Genomic DNA, 16,533 nt, shown 5'->3' with positions numbered 1-16,533 from the left:
AGAGCACAAAAACATACCTCACATACAATATGGGTTAGCTACTTAGAACCAGAAACACTTCTCAGCTCTCGGTAAGGCAAGCGCTAGGATCCTGCAGTTCATCAAGGTTACACCCAGACGAACCCATGAATCAATCACAAGGCTGTTGCATAAGCAAACAGCCAGACCCACTCATGCTTATACCAGTACTTTAGAGCAGGGATGTTAAAATCGTGCCATGGAGGGCCAAGAGGCTACAGGTTTTCTATCCAACCAAAAACTTCACCAGCTGGTTTCACTGATTAGGCCTTGCTCTCTGCTTGAAGGTGAGGTAATAAGTGGAATCAGCTGGTGTAGTGTTTGGTTGGAAGGAAAACCTGCAGCCTCTTGGCTCTCCATGGCACGAGTTTGACATCCCTGCTTTAGAGTTACCACCATAGACTGTAAAAGAAAATGGATGTCAAAAACTGCTCCCCCTGGTGGCTGGCTGCAGTTTATGTCAAAAACAGCCACCTCACCAGCCATTCCAGATGGGCTGTGGTCAAACTTTAAAAAAATAAATACACCTTGTAGAAATGTTTCTCACATCCGATTATTGTGGTGATTAGAAGATATCATTTGGCTGCCTTGTATTGAGGTTGTCCTTTTTTCTGAAAAGGTAAATTTTCAGTAGTTATAAGAGGTTTAAAAGAGGACTTTATGTCACGTTTAACGATGACTGACAGCTCCCGTACGTGTACTTTTTTCAGGGAGGGATTGTAAAATATATAAGGAGGGAGAGCTAAGAAGAAATTAGTCTCTCGTAAGAAAAAATATGTATTATTTTTTCCCCCCAAGCTCCAATACAATCTTCTCCGAGTCCTTCTTAGCCTTTGCTGCGCAGACTCTGGCTGCACAACGGCTGCCAATGGCGGTGCCTGGGACGGGGGTATTTTGGCTTCAAAACCGTACAATGGTAAATGACGGAGCCACGCTGTCCACTCTGTATACAGTCAGTGGTTACCATCATGAACCAACCCATAAGGATGGACAACTCATGCTTCTACATGGAGAAAATGCAAAGTCTATGATTTGATCCAGGAACCTGATTACTTTAACTTAGCCAGGTAGACTCAGCAAAGACAACCAGCTGCTGTTTCACATCCTGTTCCTGTTACAGAGAGTTGCATACAAAAAAGAAAGAAAGAAATGACAGAGTAAAAGAGAGCATGCGCATGTGAGTGGATGTTGGTTTAATTATCTTTTAAAAATGAAGTTCCAGTGAGATTCTTCTGTTCATTTTAATGCAGAAACAAAAGCATTGCATTAAAACTTCCATTAGCTCAGCCTGTGGAGTGCATAGTCATTCTGTCTGAAGAGGCTGCTGTTGAAGAAGATGTTTCTCCTCTCAATTTGACAACACTTTTTGAAACCTACTCTAACACAAGCTGCACAACAAATGAAGAGGAGAGTGCATGTGAGTGGTTGTGCATGTGTGGAGTTAATGCATTGTTGTTCTTGCCAGGTTGTAGTTTCCCTGACGTGGAGCTCTTGGGCCTTGGGGAGGGTCTGTGCGGTCTTATAACTCTAATCCTGACCCAGCGTTGCATGAAACACCTGCTCACTCTGTCTTTCTGGAACATTTGTAAGCTGTGTTGGGATCACACTGATATTAGGACACAGCTCATTACTCAGGGCTCTGGCTGCCCCCCCCCACAGTGAGGCTGTGTGTAAAACTCTCTGTAGCTGCGATAACTCAACAGCAGACTCCTCTCAGGAATACCTGATACACAGCTCTCATGCTCACACCTGAAAGATAGTGAGAGCAAACATAATCCTGGGCTGCTGCCTGGAGGGGGACATGCTCTGCTCTGCTAACTGGCAGAGCTGGATCTTTCTGCGGTGTTTAGCAGAGATTTCTGTATCAGCGCTGAGGTGAACAGCTCCTATCTCTGTTACAGCACAGTTCACCCTCACAGCTCCTACAACAAGAGCCAGGATTTTAGGAAGCTGCTATCTCCTGAGGGGTCGATTCAAACTTTTACTTCCTTGGTATCAATCTGGTCTGATAGTGCCAGTTCTTGAGTGAAGTGTTTGAGCTATCTGCTTCTTTAGGAGCCAAATCGCCTGCCAGTGGTACTGTAGCTCTTTGTGGTGTCGTTACTTGGAGTGATTTTAAAGTCAATAGACCTTAAGATTTGATGCAAGTTTTAAAGCTGTTTCAAAAGTTCACTTAAAAGTAAACTGTGAAAAAAGTTGAATATTTTTGCTGTTTGATTTTAAAATGAGTCGTATCATCACAGTAGATGACTGAACAAAAAAAACGAGAAAAAAATCAAGACAATTACAATTAAAAGACAACTATCTTCAACATAAACATGTCCAGCTCCAGGCCTCTTTAGGAGAAATCCTGTCTGCAAGAAATGTGCATCTCTGAGGTGTTTTTCTGGTTGGCAGTGCTCTGTTTGTGCATCCTTACCACCGGTGTCACTGTCCTGGTAGTTCGGATCGAAGCCTCTCTCCAGCATCCTGGCCACCTTGTCCACCTGATTGTGCTGAATGAGGTCCATGAACTTCCTCAGGTTTGCCTGCGTGAAACCAGAGAAGAGACAGAGCTATTACAGCGAGCAGAGAGAACAAATGGAGGTGGGTGTGAAACAGACAAAGGCAGGAAAGAGGTTTAGAGCTGTAAAAAGACTGAAATAGAAGTAGAGAAAGGGAGAGGTGCAGGGGTCAAATATAACTGGAGGTGAAAAGAGGAAGTATTTAGGGAGAGTATGAAACAGTGCGAGCATCACAGTTAAGGATAGAGGAATTTAAGGTAGAACTTAAGGCTGGAAAATAGAAGAGGAGATGACAGGATTCGCAGTGTGGCCATTGTGGGGAGTGAATGTCTGCTCTTTTCTGTTCTGCCTCCGTCTGCTGTCTTTCCAGGCCGCACGATAAAAATAGATAAGAGAGCAGCTCCCCAAAGGAGAGCAGAAAATGAGGAGAGAAGAATGAGATGGCAGAAGAAGGAAAAGACAATGGGTGACAATCAGAAAGAAGGACTGAGAGGAGAGAACGAGAGGAGAGAAAAGGAAGGGGTGTCCTGAACACAAAGTGCTGCCCCCAATCCTGATCCAGATCCAATCCAAGTATTTGGTTGAATATAGGCCAGAAGAGAGAGGGGGGTTATTTTTACCATCTCTAAAAGTGGAAACAGTTTACATGAGGATAATCTCATCAATTATTGAGATTATTATGCCCATTCTCACCCAGAGCTCATCCCAGATCATGAAAATATGATGCCAGAGTTAACCCTTTAGCTTCCAAGAACAAAAAAACAATTATGCAGCGTCACAGTGTAGACAGCAAGAGATGAAGTCACACTAACGCAGGATTGTCCCTCTAGGACAGTGGTTCTCAAATAGGTACGTGTACTTCAGGGGGTACGCACGTTTCAAAAATGTATATTCAAAAAATAGCAACCAAGCAAAATCTCTTTAACACAATTTATTTAATCAATGTTTGAATAAAATATAAGCTAAAGTTCATAAAAGAAGAACTATATCAAATAGATACTAATAGTACAGCACTGTGTTTTATGCCTTTTTTTCCAACCAACACTGCTTTGCGCTTATTAATGGGTACTTGGCAGAAAAAAAAAAACGCATCATAGGGGGTACATTACCAAAAAAAGCTTGAGAACCACTGCCCTAGGAGACTGACCAGATGAGACCAGATAAGACAAGAGGAAACACTCAAATATTGTATGATACAGTGCAAAAGGTAACAACAATAACAACAACTGAACGTGGCGCAGAGTAAAACATAACATGATAAAGGTCACTACAACACAAAAAATATCATTTGATGAGATATTTACAATCAAATTGTACTTCTAACAGTCTCCGCAGGAATAATTAAATATTTGACCCAAATTCAGGGACAAAGGATGAAGCCATGTACACACAATAGCACCATGAGACCCATTACTCGGGTCTAAATTCCTCAATGGCCACTTCATGTGTACAGTCAGTAAAATATAAGTTTACTTACTTGCATCACTTAATTTTTGCTTCACTGACTCTAAGTTTTAGATACTGTCAGTCTTAACTACTGAAATAAAATGAATCCAACCAGGTTAATGCAATCAAAAATGCAGCTGCGTTGAGGAGCAGCCAGTGGTTGTGTGTACATGGACTTCAGTGTATTGGTTTTGTGTTTGTTTGTGTAAACATCATCTCCCAACTTCAGAAACCAAAGATAACCTCAACTCTATCCCAGTTCTAAGAAACTGAAAAAGAAACAAGATACACTACCTGACCACCAAAAATAAGGTCACACACTCTAATGTTTTGTTGGACTGCCTTTAACTTTGAGTACGGCACACATTCGCTCTGACATTGTTTCTATAAGCTTCTGCAATGTCACAAGATTTATTTACATCCAGTGTTGCAATCATTTTTCACCAAGCTCTTGTATTGATAATGGTAGAGTATGACTGCTGTCAGTCAGCAATCAGTGAGGCTAACCGGGTAAAAAAAAGGCTTTAATTTGCTTGGAGCATAAAGATTGGACTCTGGAGCAATGGAAGAAGGTCTGTGGTCTGATGAGTCCAGATTTCCCCTGTTCCAGAGTGATGGGCCATCAGGGTAAGAAGAGAGGTAGATTAAGTGATCACCTATCATGCCTAGTGCCTACTGTACAAGCCTGTGGGGGCAGTCTATGATCTGGGGTTGCTGCAGTTGGTCAGGTCTAGGTTCAGCAACAGTCTGTGCTCAAAGAATGAGGTCATCTGACTACCTGAATATACTGAATGACCAGGTCAGTCCATCAATTGATTTTTTCATCCCTGATGGCACAGATGGATTCCAATATGACAATGCCAGAATTCATCTGGTTCAAAATATGAATGGGTGGTTCAGGGAGCATGAGACATCATTTTCACACATGGATTGGCCACCACAGAGTCCAGACCTTAACCCTGTTTAGAATCTTTGGGATGTGCTGAAGAAGGCTTTGCACAGCAGTCAGACTCTACCATCATTACTGCAAGAAGAGAAATTTTGCCCTGCTCAAGTCTGAGGTGACAGGTCAACAGTTTTCAAACACGTACAGTGGAGAAAGTCAGCTCACATGGGAAAGTCAAAACTATGTGGCCAAACATCAGACCAAAACATGTGGCTTTGATGCAGCTACTCTCTGATGTTAGGAGTCATCATCTGCTGGCTGCTTGAGCAGAGGATTTCAGCTTCTCTAGAGCAATAAGCGCTGATAGGGACACACTCTGAATTTTGTAAAAAGAGATATGAATGACCAGGTTTCATCTGTTGAGTATGATCAAAACTTGAGTATGACTCATAACCAGGATACCCAGGTCTATTGAAACACATTGGTCATGGGCTCATGCAAGGCCCTGTGTCTTCATGGATTTATTTAACTTTATCTTGCAGGCGTGTCCTTATGTCCCTTTCTCTTCCCATTTTTCTGTCTTTCCTGAACAGGTTGTGATGCTGGCGGTTGATTGGCTGTCTCAGTGTGAGCTCCAGCCAACCACAGAGCAGCAGACTGCATGGCTAACAGGATTAGCCTCAAAAAGTTGAGTCAGGCCAAAAAACAGAGAAAAAAAGCGTCACAGTTTTGGTAATAAAGGTCTCCTCTGGCAGTGCCACGTTCTCTGACTCATGATTATTTCAGTGTAAACACATCTGAGCGAGCGTGCCTGCTCCAAATTTAGAAAAAAAATGCCCTTCTTTGCATTTTATTTATTTTCCTTTTCAGTGCGTTCCCCGTCCTGTCCTGCTCTCTGATGTAGAATGAGAGCAGCTGTCAGACGGTTTCCTGGTGCGCTACTAACAGAGAGCTGCCACAGACACTTATGCTTTGGCTGCACGACAGGATTACAGTAGCTGTGGGACAGCCTCCCAGCACAACCCTCACACAACACGAGGCAACATGAGGCAACATGAGGAGGCTAAAAACCTTCAATTTACCAGGTTTGTGTCTTTCATGTGGGAGGGCAGGGATAAAGGAGGGAGGGGTCTGCTGCCATGGAGAATGCAGACACAGACTTTTCCTCACAGAGAGAAAAAAGATTCAAAGGAGACCACAGAGGACAGAAAACAACTTTTCCCACTATTTCATAGCAGAGTACAGAAAGGCAGAGCGCTACCCTGACCTGTGAAATCAGGGTGATTCAGCAGCCGCTGCCTTGTTTCTGAAAGCTTTTATTCTGCAGTGTCATCTCTGCAGAATACTCCTGCGGTGCAGACACACAGAGGTTTCTACTCTGTATGTGGGGCATCCTTTTCATTATGTGAGCACTGATCTGCTAAAATGTCTGGGATGATTTGACTTACACAAAGGAAATGATGCACGCTGTATGTTTGAGAGCCAGAATCTCGTTGGCATAAACACTTCCTGATGATGTGCCTTTGATTGCAACATTTGCATAACTAGATCTTACCCGTGGGCCAAGCTGGCTCTGGAGATTCTGTAATAAATCACTTCAGTCTGTGAGAGCCGCTGTGCTTTCAGGAGCAGCAGACACTGGCCACAGACCAGGCTTACCTTTTAATATACTGTAGAGTTAACACACTTAGCAGTTTTTCTCTGTTCTTACCTTTGTGTGAAGTTTGGCGATCTGTTTCTCGTCCACATTGGGCTGCCTGTAGACTCTGCTCTTGTAGCGGAACTGTGGATGAAAAAAAAAACATATAAAGTGATATCAAAACTCTGCTTTCTTAAATCTATTTTTGCAAGGGATTACATCTGCCAAACCCCAGCAGGAATATTTTCCAATAAAATAATAAATCAAGTGAGAGAAGGTTTCAAACTATGTTTGTCACCAGTTAGGTCTCCCCCTGCTGGCCATTAGTAAGATTGCATGTTAATGGCATTTCTGCATTGACTTCACTCTTCAAAACAAAACCCTGTGTCAGCTTTTTCATGGCTTATAATTACAACACAGGTAAAGTCTCCTCAGACTGGACTCCATCACCACCCACAGAGTCCATGACAACAGTCTACCTCCAGAGCAGGGACCCCTTTGCTGATGGGCTGGGGGTATTCTCGAAGAATGCGCTCCTCATCCAGGAACTTTCCGTCCCTTCCGTTGCTTGCAGGCTGGAAAAGCCCATAGTTGAGGACGTCTTTCAGGCTCTGGTTAAGTGTACACAGGATCCGCTGCTTGGCGACCCAGACGGTCGCATTTGGGTTGAACCGCATGCATTTCTGTTTAGAAGAGAGGAAGACGGAAGAGAAGTGTAGGCTGTCAGTCATAGCAAAAAGTGTATCAACAGAGTTGGTGGTTGATGGAGGAAACATAGCAGACAAACACTTCTGTGGTGTCACATCAAGGAAAATGAGTTAGACCATCAATGGTGAGAATTAACTTCACACTAAACTGAGAAAAAGTGGCTGTTTTTTTCTTCTCCCAACTCAATGACTCTAATCTGAGCTCGGTGAGGATGAGAGCTCACAGGGCAGCAGAAAGAAGAGACACTAACAGCTCTTCTCTATAGTCTAACACAAAACAAGAACAAACTGCACAAACCTGAAGATTAGGCACATGTGTGCCTGAGTATCATTACAGAGACCTACTTTGTGAATCAGATCTCCTCTTGGTGGTTTCGGTGGATGTTGTCTGTGGTTTGTAAATTCCCCTACCAGTCTTAGACAACTTAAGTTCTTTCAATCTTTACAGTTCCATTTTCATTCTAGATTTAACCCAGATGGAAATTTTTTCATACTCTAAAAAGGATGGAAATGTGAAGTGTGGCATTCTTGTGTGCTAATGTTAGCTTGATATCTGGTTGCACAAATTGAAGCCAGAAACGTTGACGTTGTTTCCTGTTGCCCAAGTGTTCCGTTTTCGCTTTCGTCTCAGAGTGACCTTCCTGTTTCTAAGCTCTTTAAGCTTACAGGTTCCAAAATATATATGTACAAACACAAATGCTGCATGTCCTTGTTTACCCCACTCGAAACACCAAACAGTGCACAACACTTGAAACTTTGACCTGTCCGTGTGAATCAATATCATTAGCAAAGCTGTCCCTGTTTCAACCAATGGAAAAGCACCCCCTGCTGCACTGAGTCAAAGTTTAACACAGACTTGTCTGCACACACACATCAATCCACCTCTGCACGGATGTTGCTAAAACTAGCTCGGCTAATCATACTGACAGGATCTGCAGCATAACATCAGGTAGGCTAGCAATCATTCCTAAAAGGAAGTTACAGGAGGGTTCCTGCTTCCTTAAAAAAAGGACCTAGAAATGAAACCTAGAAAAAGATTCTGCATTTTGCAAACACTGCGAGGGTCTTCTTTTGGTCACATTTAGTGAAAATACAAACATGCAAAACATAAAACTTGAAAACACAGATGTTGGATACAGGCTGATAGAAAGGAAACAGTTATTCCATGAGCTCAAGCATGTGGGTTTGCAGTCATACATGCAACAATTAACACTTTAAGCAGGAAAATTTTGGATTCCATCATCAAGGATTAGTACACGCTCCACAGCCAAACTCCAGTTTTTTAAGTCCAGTGCTCTTAGCTTGTGAGGGATGCTTCACTTTTGATTGATGGAGGTAAAAAGAAGAGGATTTAAAGTCACAGAACAATAAGGCTCAATCAGAAAAGTTCAGACCAACTGCTGCTGTACTAACACGAACCCTGCCCCAGTTATCATTACAAATAAACCGTGTGTGCCAAGCTGTTTCATTGTTTTATTGTTAGTCTCCCGTGCTGGTTGACATGTAATTGACATGACCCACAGCCCTCGGTTTCTCCCTGTTGCAGATTTCCTGGGGTACGAAAAACCAATCACAATACTGGACTCGCGTCCCAGGTTTAAATCGGAGAGGATTACGGGCACTGTGCCGGAGCATTCACTAAGTGTGTGTGAGTGTGTGTGAGTACTAACAGCTGGATGTGCTGCTCAGCTGGCGATAGCAGCCCTGCTCCTGTGATAAAGGCAGAAGCGATGAACAGTCTGTGAACTCTGCCTACCCATAATCCTCTCTGCCTGGCGTGGATCCGGCACCGGGAGAGGAGGAACGGAGAGATGAAGGTTGAAGGTAGAGTACACAGAAACAGATGTCTGGTATCTGGCAGGGCTGCTAGGGCTGATACGGCCTCGTTTCCTGCGGCGGGTTTAAGACTCGGGCAGATTTCCATTCTCTGCTCTTTTACTGACTCTAAAGTTCAACAATGTGTGGCAAGTTTTCAGGAAACTGAGGTCGCAACGTTTCTGCCTTTGATTTTCTTAACGAATCCTTCAATTTTCAAGCCTAGCTCCTGAAATGTAGATATTCCTGTTTTTTCCTCAGAATTCCTGGCGGGAGCAGAGAAGGTTTTATCATCACAACCAGGCCCCTGTCATGAGGTAGATTTTTGAATAGTAGGGGACAAAACAGAGCAGGAACAACTGGTGTTGTTAAATAAAGCCAACATGAAAGGGTACAAGACTGCAATTCCATAAGTGTCCACTTGAGGCTGAGTCCAAAATTGAAACATTCCCTATTAGGATCCATTTGTGGATGATATTTTCACAGGAGAATCAACAATGTTTAAAAAAATTGGTTCAAAATGGGTTCAACTCATAATAAGTTTCTGAGACTTTTTACCAGATCCTGTTTGATGATTAGAGTATGGCAAAGTCAGAAGACTGTTAGCATGCTAGACGATTTTCAGGAAGCCCAGCGCACACAATATGCAGAAGAACAAACTGGATCATACCCAGGAGAATTTGATTTGTATGAGAAGCGTCTTTGTAAACCCACAGGCCCTTTTAAGATCTAAAAAAAGCAGACCAGACCACCAGAAAAAAGATCATCAAACCCTGCTGTTGTGTTTCAGTTCCTGATGCTGGTACCAGGGATGAGGTGTCAGGCCCAATGATTGACAGAATGATAAAGAGACAGTTTTGTTAAAACAAAGTTTTTGGGATGTCCAGGACAAGATCAGAAGGTAAAGACACGTGTTTGCCCGAAGGGGGAAAATGGTCATTTTGGTGAAAACGTGCACCTTTTTCTCCTCTAGTATAACAAGTGTGATTGTTCAGGCTCCCTTTTGTCCCTACATCACAGATCAGAGCTGCAGCTGCAGGCAGAGTGTGTGTCTCTGTACGTTTGAATTATTCAGCCAAGTTTGATTTTCTGAGAGGACTGTGGGATTCAATCATGTGATCAAATGGAGCCGCTGAGTGCTCAGTGATAAGCGTGAAATCAGTAGCATTAGTGCACACATGTGAAAGAGCTTCGCGCACACGTGAACATGTGCGCCAACACACACACAGGTTGCACACTGGAGTTTAAGTGAGCTAATTACATCAAAGGGCCGTGGGTTCATCTCTAGGTCAGGGCTGCACCTTGAGGATCCAACCCCACTGGATCACACTGATGCAACCACACAGAGCACACTTACACACTAACACACACACACATACTACTTTTTCATTCTTCGAACATTTGTTATTCAGGAAGCTACAAGGTGCTAAAGAGCCTACAAAGTGCTCTGAACCTATCGCTAATAGCTTTCTGTTCTATCTTTTTTCAGCCTCCAGAGGATGGGATGTTACATGGCGAAGAAAGATGTGCTCATCAAGGAAAACTGGATGGAGGATGAAGCAAGTCATTTAAGATATAGCAGCTTTCAAATATGACTCTGAAGTCTTACTAAACACTATGGACCCTCAGCACTGATGATTTGGACTTTGACAAAAGCACTCACTGCACAATAAAACTGGGCTTTCTCCAGTTTTTAACCTTTTCGTGGGAGATTTGAGCTGTCAGCCTCTCAGGTCTGTGCTGTGCAGAGCTGCACTGTGTGCTCTCATTGTGACAGCGCTTAAGTCTTTTCACATACATGATGAGGTGCACTGAGAGGGAAAGTTCAAATCTTTCATGGAACTGATTAATGGCAAACATGGGTAAATATCACAGTTCCTGACCAGCTTACTTTGTGGAGCGAGCTAGTAAAGAGCAGCAAGACAGAAATAACACTATGATCTGATGTGGCACAGCCTGCACAGCTATAAACATTTGCTTTAATATTATGTATAAAGTAATAATAGTGTTGAGTTCTGTCAGAAGGCTTTTCAGCATTTCTTTGGCCCATAGTTTTGACATAGTATTTCATAATTTTAACTTCAATCACTTAAATTCAATTCTGATAACAAAATTTTGACTTTCTGTTCCTTAATCTTACCTTTTATCCAATAATCTAACTTTTTTCTCATAATTTGTATTTTTCAACTCATAATTTCAACTTTTTATATCTTAGTTTTGACATATGTTCTCATGATTTCTACTATTTACCTCATAATATGAACTATCTAATTATTATCTCACTATCTCAATTTTGATTTTTTTTTTCTTAATTTCACCTTTTTAATTTTAGTTTCATCTTAGTATCTCCTAGATTTGACTTTTTATACCTCACTTTTGGCTTTGTATCTCAATATTGTGGCTTTTTTTTTTACTGTTTTTGTATCACAATTTTTTAGTGTTATAAATTGATTAATATATTTATTTAATCAGCAGACACATGCTTGAATTGAACAGTCTGAGGGTTAGGGCTGAACGATTTTGGAAAATGATCGAGTTGCAATTATTTTGGACCAAGATTATGTTTGCGATTTAGCATGCAATTTTTTTATTTTATTTTATTTTATTTTTTAAGGGGGTGTAGATAAAGTTTTTCACTTCTTTTTGTTATTTCAATTGCAGCCTTTGCGTTTTGAAAATTGCGCTTTATCAAATTGCAATGTCAGTTTCAATTTGATTAATTTTTCAGCCCTACTGAGGGTACAGATGATGTTTGATTTTCAGATCACCCAGAGGAGTCATTGTGGTCTTCATTGCTGCAGACTTAAAGTAAAAAAAAAATGCCTCAAATACTGTATGGACTTAAGAACTGGAAGACTTCTTCCATGGCAGCTCAGCATCCTGCCACTAGAACAACGATGAGGATGTTAAGATTTTAATGTGCACATTTAATACTTCTCCACAGAGCCATGTAACAACTGAGACTGACAAATGCAAACAGATGGTTATATTTTGAAGCTGAGGGCAGCAGAGCAGCTGTGGTGTTCAATCAATGGTGAATAAATACACGTGTTGGCTGCAGAGAGTAAGTGAAGGAGGAGACCTGGAGGAGGAGATGGGCAGAAGGTGGTGCTTTCTTCCTCCACAGCAGCTCGGTCTTTTCTCCCCCTCTGGCAGCACATGCTGAGAAAACGCTCTAACTCACTGTCATGGACATCCAGTGTAAAGCTATGTGAAACTGCTCTCATTTCCCGCGGACACACACATCAAACAAAGAGCTATTGTACAAAGGGCCTAAGATGAAACTACAGCAGAGATGCTGGCAGCCCCTACAGCGGCTTCAGCGTGGGGAGCCAGGGTTCAGCGGCGCTGCTCTTTGATGATAAACCTTTACATCCAAACCTTCCCTCAGAACAACAGCAAAGACACATCCAGGGACAGCTGCAGCACATGACAGATACAGTATGTGCTGCCTACAGGAGGCTCTGATGCTCCATTCTGTAAGTAGACTGCAAACACAGGAACCATGGGACTTCATTAAAAGCAACATGCTCTCTCATTAAACCTGATTAGGGCAGCAGATTGAAAAGTAGGTAAAATATTCAAACCATGAGGTCTGTAGGTACCTTCTAGATTAATTTCTGGACTCTCTCATTAAAGTAGAATATTCTATATAGTGGATATAAATATGGACACACTGTGTAAAGAAGAAAAACACCTTAGAGAAGCAGAAACAAGCACTTTGGAGCCAACATGCTTCATATTAAAGAATTATTTCACCATTTTATTTCTCATACTTAAACTTACATTTAAAGCGTTTTTCGGGGAGTTCATTCCAATTTTATGAAGTTTTATAAAACTTTTTCAACCTTGAACTGTATTTTTTTAATCCTTGCTATTTATTGTGGTTGCCAAATCCTATCAAATGCATATACATTACATTATATATACATTACATTTCAGGACTTCTCATGGTTTTTATCGGTGCCAAGTTGTAGCATTGTATTTCCTGCTAGAGGGTGCTCAAGAGACTAGAGGAGACTACACGTGTCAAATGTCAACAAACACTGCCCGCAATGTAAAACTGTGTTTGTATTTTGTGTTATAGTTTTTGTGTCGACCAGTCTGCAGCTGCCTGTGGTCCAACCCAAGCAGATACAGGCACATTCAAATGTGTCTAATTAAATGTGGATTGAATTCAATTCACATTTAATCCACGTATCTAGAGACAAACTGTCCCATTACCGAGACAAAGACTGGAGGGTCTTTGGATGACCTGGCCAACTCACAGGGATAAAACTTACTGCTACAGCAGGATGAGATGCTAACAGCTTTTACCTAAAAAAAAAAAGAGTCAACCACTCGACTCTAGTGGTGTTTAACTACTTGAATATCATGAGGACAGTATGTTCTGTGTGCTGGAGATGTATCAGCTGGAGGTGACAGCCATAAATAAGCACCTTGTGGTGTTTATGGTGATAGTAGTTCATTAAAGACGCTGCACTGCCATCCTTCATATTTCAGCCAGTTGATGTTTGTGATTATGGTCATTTCACAGCATCAGCTCTATTCTGATTTCTCAGGTTACAGAAAGAAACCTGGTGGTTGTTTTACAGTCACACATTAAGGTACGAGGTCTGAGACTGTAACATCCATTATGCATCATTAGCTCTTTGTGGTCGTCTAGCTGCCTTTGATGAGCGGGATAATAGAAAGCAGGTGACAGTTTCAGCATGTTTCATCACATTTGTTTTCTCTGAGCTGATTATTCTATCATCTGTTATAAACTGTAACCAGGTACCCAGGTGAGCTGTCTGCTCTGAGTGGACTTTACTGATCTCATGTCCAATAATTTACAGTATTGATCCACTCTGCGCCTCCACATCCCCACTTTAATCCTGTGTATACTCCTGAGTTATTTACAATCACATTCACCTGAATATGGAGTCACACTAATACAACCCCGACTCAAACACACACCTTCACCCACGCCTAAGACTGTAACTGCTTACTGTCGCCCACACACATTGCATCTCATTTAAGACGCCACAGGAATTCTGTTGGTGGTAACTCATTTAAATCAAAGCTTTACATTAGTTTAGAAATGAGTGAAAGATATGTGGAACAAGCCCATTAAAGCCCCACGGGCGGCCTTTAAACCATCATTAATATGCATGCTGCTGGGGAATGCACTGGTTTGATTAAACGGTAAATCCTTTCATGTTGTTTATAAATGAAGAAACAAGATTAGGAGACAATAACACTGAATACAGGTTATTACAGACACTGCTTATGAATGCCTGTGTACAGTTTTACTGCTCATGTAATAAAGTAGTTTGCCTCTCTCTATTAAAGAGTGTGCTCGTACGGGTTTTACAACACGGCTGATTAAATGTTCAAATTTTATAAAACCTTATAAAGCCTTAGCTTTAACACTACTTGTGCTTCAACGCGTTCTGAATAAAGTCACCTTGATAAGTCACCCTCAGCTTCAGAAGATGAATATTTAGGTAGCACTGCAGAGTTTGGCATGAGCATGCCTCTACAAGCTGTGAAGCCAAAGAAATGTGTGACAGCCAAATGTTGAGGGTAGTATAAAAGTTATCATCGGAATAAGTCGCCCAAATATGCATCACATTTTATGACTCCTGGATGAGAAACTATCACTAACACACATTTATGACAAATCATGACTAAATAATGTGAAATGCTCTGGGTTTGGTTATGTTAAGGAAGTTATCCTGCATATCAACTGTGAGGACAGTGATCTTTAAATAGTCTCACTGTTATGTTTGCCTGTTCCTTTAGTGTACATAATCCATGATCTGAAAATAAGAATATGTACACTAAAAATGATTCTAAATATTATTTCTCAGTTTCTGTGTTTGGGTCAGATTTTCCTCGATGAACAAGCATTTACTGCACATTCAGGCTGAAAGTCCCTTTGACAGAATAGTTTAGTAAAACTTGAGGACATGAGAGAACATATCTGAGTTTTTCTCTACTGGAAAGTATCTCTGTGATTGAGCTGAACTGCCACACAGAAAAAGGACGGAAGAGCAGTTTTGCCAACTCCTCAGGAAGGAAATTGGTTGTCCTGGAAGTCGCTAAATGATGCCACCGCTTAATTTGCATGATTGATCATTTGCATGTTATCATGGACGCCGCAGGTGAGAGGAATAACTGAAAAAATGTTTAGAACTGCACGTGAACTTCTGTTGAGCCTAGTGATGGAGCGACACCGTCATCAACAGCGAGCAGCGCGCGCACACACACACCGAACACGCACGCACACACACGTACAGCATCCCTCCTTTCTTCTCCATTCAGAGCTTTACAGGGTGCACACTTCGAGCTCTCACAAATTCCTCAAACTTACATTTGTTGTTCAGTTCACTTACCAGACCGAACCCCACGCTGTGTCTGAAATGCGGAAATAGAACGCAACAGGTGGGCACAAGATACGCCGATGTACGTAGGCCAGAAGTGACCACGTGACGGGAGCTGTTTAATGTTTTTGTTTGAAATGAGTTTACTAAATATTGGGGAAAAAAGATGGTCAATGAAGTGAGTACATTTTAATTTTGAATGTATTGTAGGTTAATTGCTATATCATGCAAAAATACAGAAATATAACTGTTTGTGTAAAAATTATGCAATTTACAACACAAAGTGGGAGGAGCTAATAAACGCTATAAAAAGGGGTCATTTTGGGTTACCTGGGCAGGTGAGCCAGGTTACTCAGCAGCTAAAATTTCTGTGTATATATCCATTGATTTATCTGGATTTAAGTTTTTTTTTTCTTCTTCCATAATAGCTTCCACTTTTTGAGTGGATTTATGGGTTAATCTACGGGTTAATATGGAACTCAGATCACATGAACCTTGTATTGTAAATGGACCCTTTAATTTATTTGCAATAATTTAATTAGGTTTTATTTCTCCTTTGCATTGTTGAGGCCGGCAGCCAATTAGGAAAATCACCAAAGCTTAATTTTTTGACTATACCTGTTTTACCTACATTTTTTGGGAGGAGAACCCCACAACAATCCTTGTTTTTATTTGCTGTTGTTTATTATGTCAAAATATCAAACCTCCCCCTCTATAAAAGCTTGGGACCAGAAACAATGGCTGAAACTCAATGTTCCCCTGAAACCCTCAGCCATAAGCCTTTATAGACTTATAACTTACTCATAACTTATGTCATCAGCTCACCTGAGCAGCAGTATGAACTGTTATTAAACAAGCTTTAGTTTGAAATGATTTACATATTACCTATTTGCTCCTTTAAGTCAAAAGCGTTAATTTACTTAACTAAAAAAAAAAGAATATACAAAATGTATCTAAATGTATCAATTAAACTGCAAATACAGTATGTGTAAAGATATAAATATATAGGAAGATTGAGGATGTTTTTTGTGTATATTATAGTTATGTAGCATCAACATTGGTTTTAATTTCTGCAGTTCTTGTTTGCTGTCTTCGTTCGTTTACCCTGCCTTGTTTGTGGGCTTCCCCCGGGAACCCCGTGTTTCTATGG

The 16,533-nt window shown here is 41.3% G+C and overlaps 1 protein-coding gene across 1 annotated transcript in view; it reads right to left on the bottom strand.

Annotated features, from left to right (window-relative positions):
- Positions 1 to 16,533, bottom strand: part of LOC141788046 (SH3 and multiple ankyrin repeat domains protein 2-like) — a 290,879-nt gene that overhangs the window by 172,198 nt on the left and 102,148 nt on the right. Inside the window, exons 5-7 of the mRNA XM_074666864.1 lie at positions 6,973 to 7,176; positions 6,566 to 6,637; positions 2,438 to 2,546 (exon numbers count right to left, since the gene is read on the bottom strand). Of these exons, the coding sequence (XP_074522965.1) occupies positions 2,438 to 2,546; positions 6,566 to 6,637; positions 6,973 to 7,176 (385 nt within the window). The remainder of the gene's footprint in view (positions 1 to 2,437; positions 2,547 to 6,565; positions 6,638 to 6,972; positions 7,177 to 16,533) is intronic.

Source organism: Halichoeres trimaculatus, unplaced genomic scaffold (assembly GCF_033239565.1).
Source record: "Halichoeres trimaculatus isolate MK-OKI-2021-1 unplaced genomic scaffold, fHalTri1.1 fHalTri1_scaffold_3, whole genome shotgun sequence".
In the NCBI taxonomy this organism is placed as follows: domain Eukaryota; kingdom Metazoa; phylum Chordata; class Actinopteri; order Labriformes; family Labridae; genus Halichoeres; species Halichoeres trimaculatus.
The sequence above is the reverse complement of the archived record's forward strand: the minus strand, read 5'-3'. Positions and strand labels throughout refer to the sequence as shown.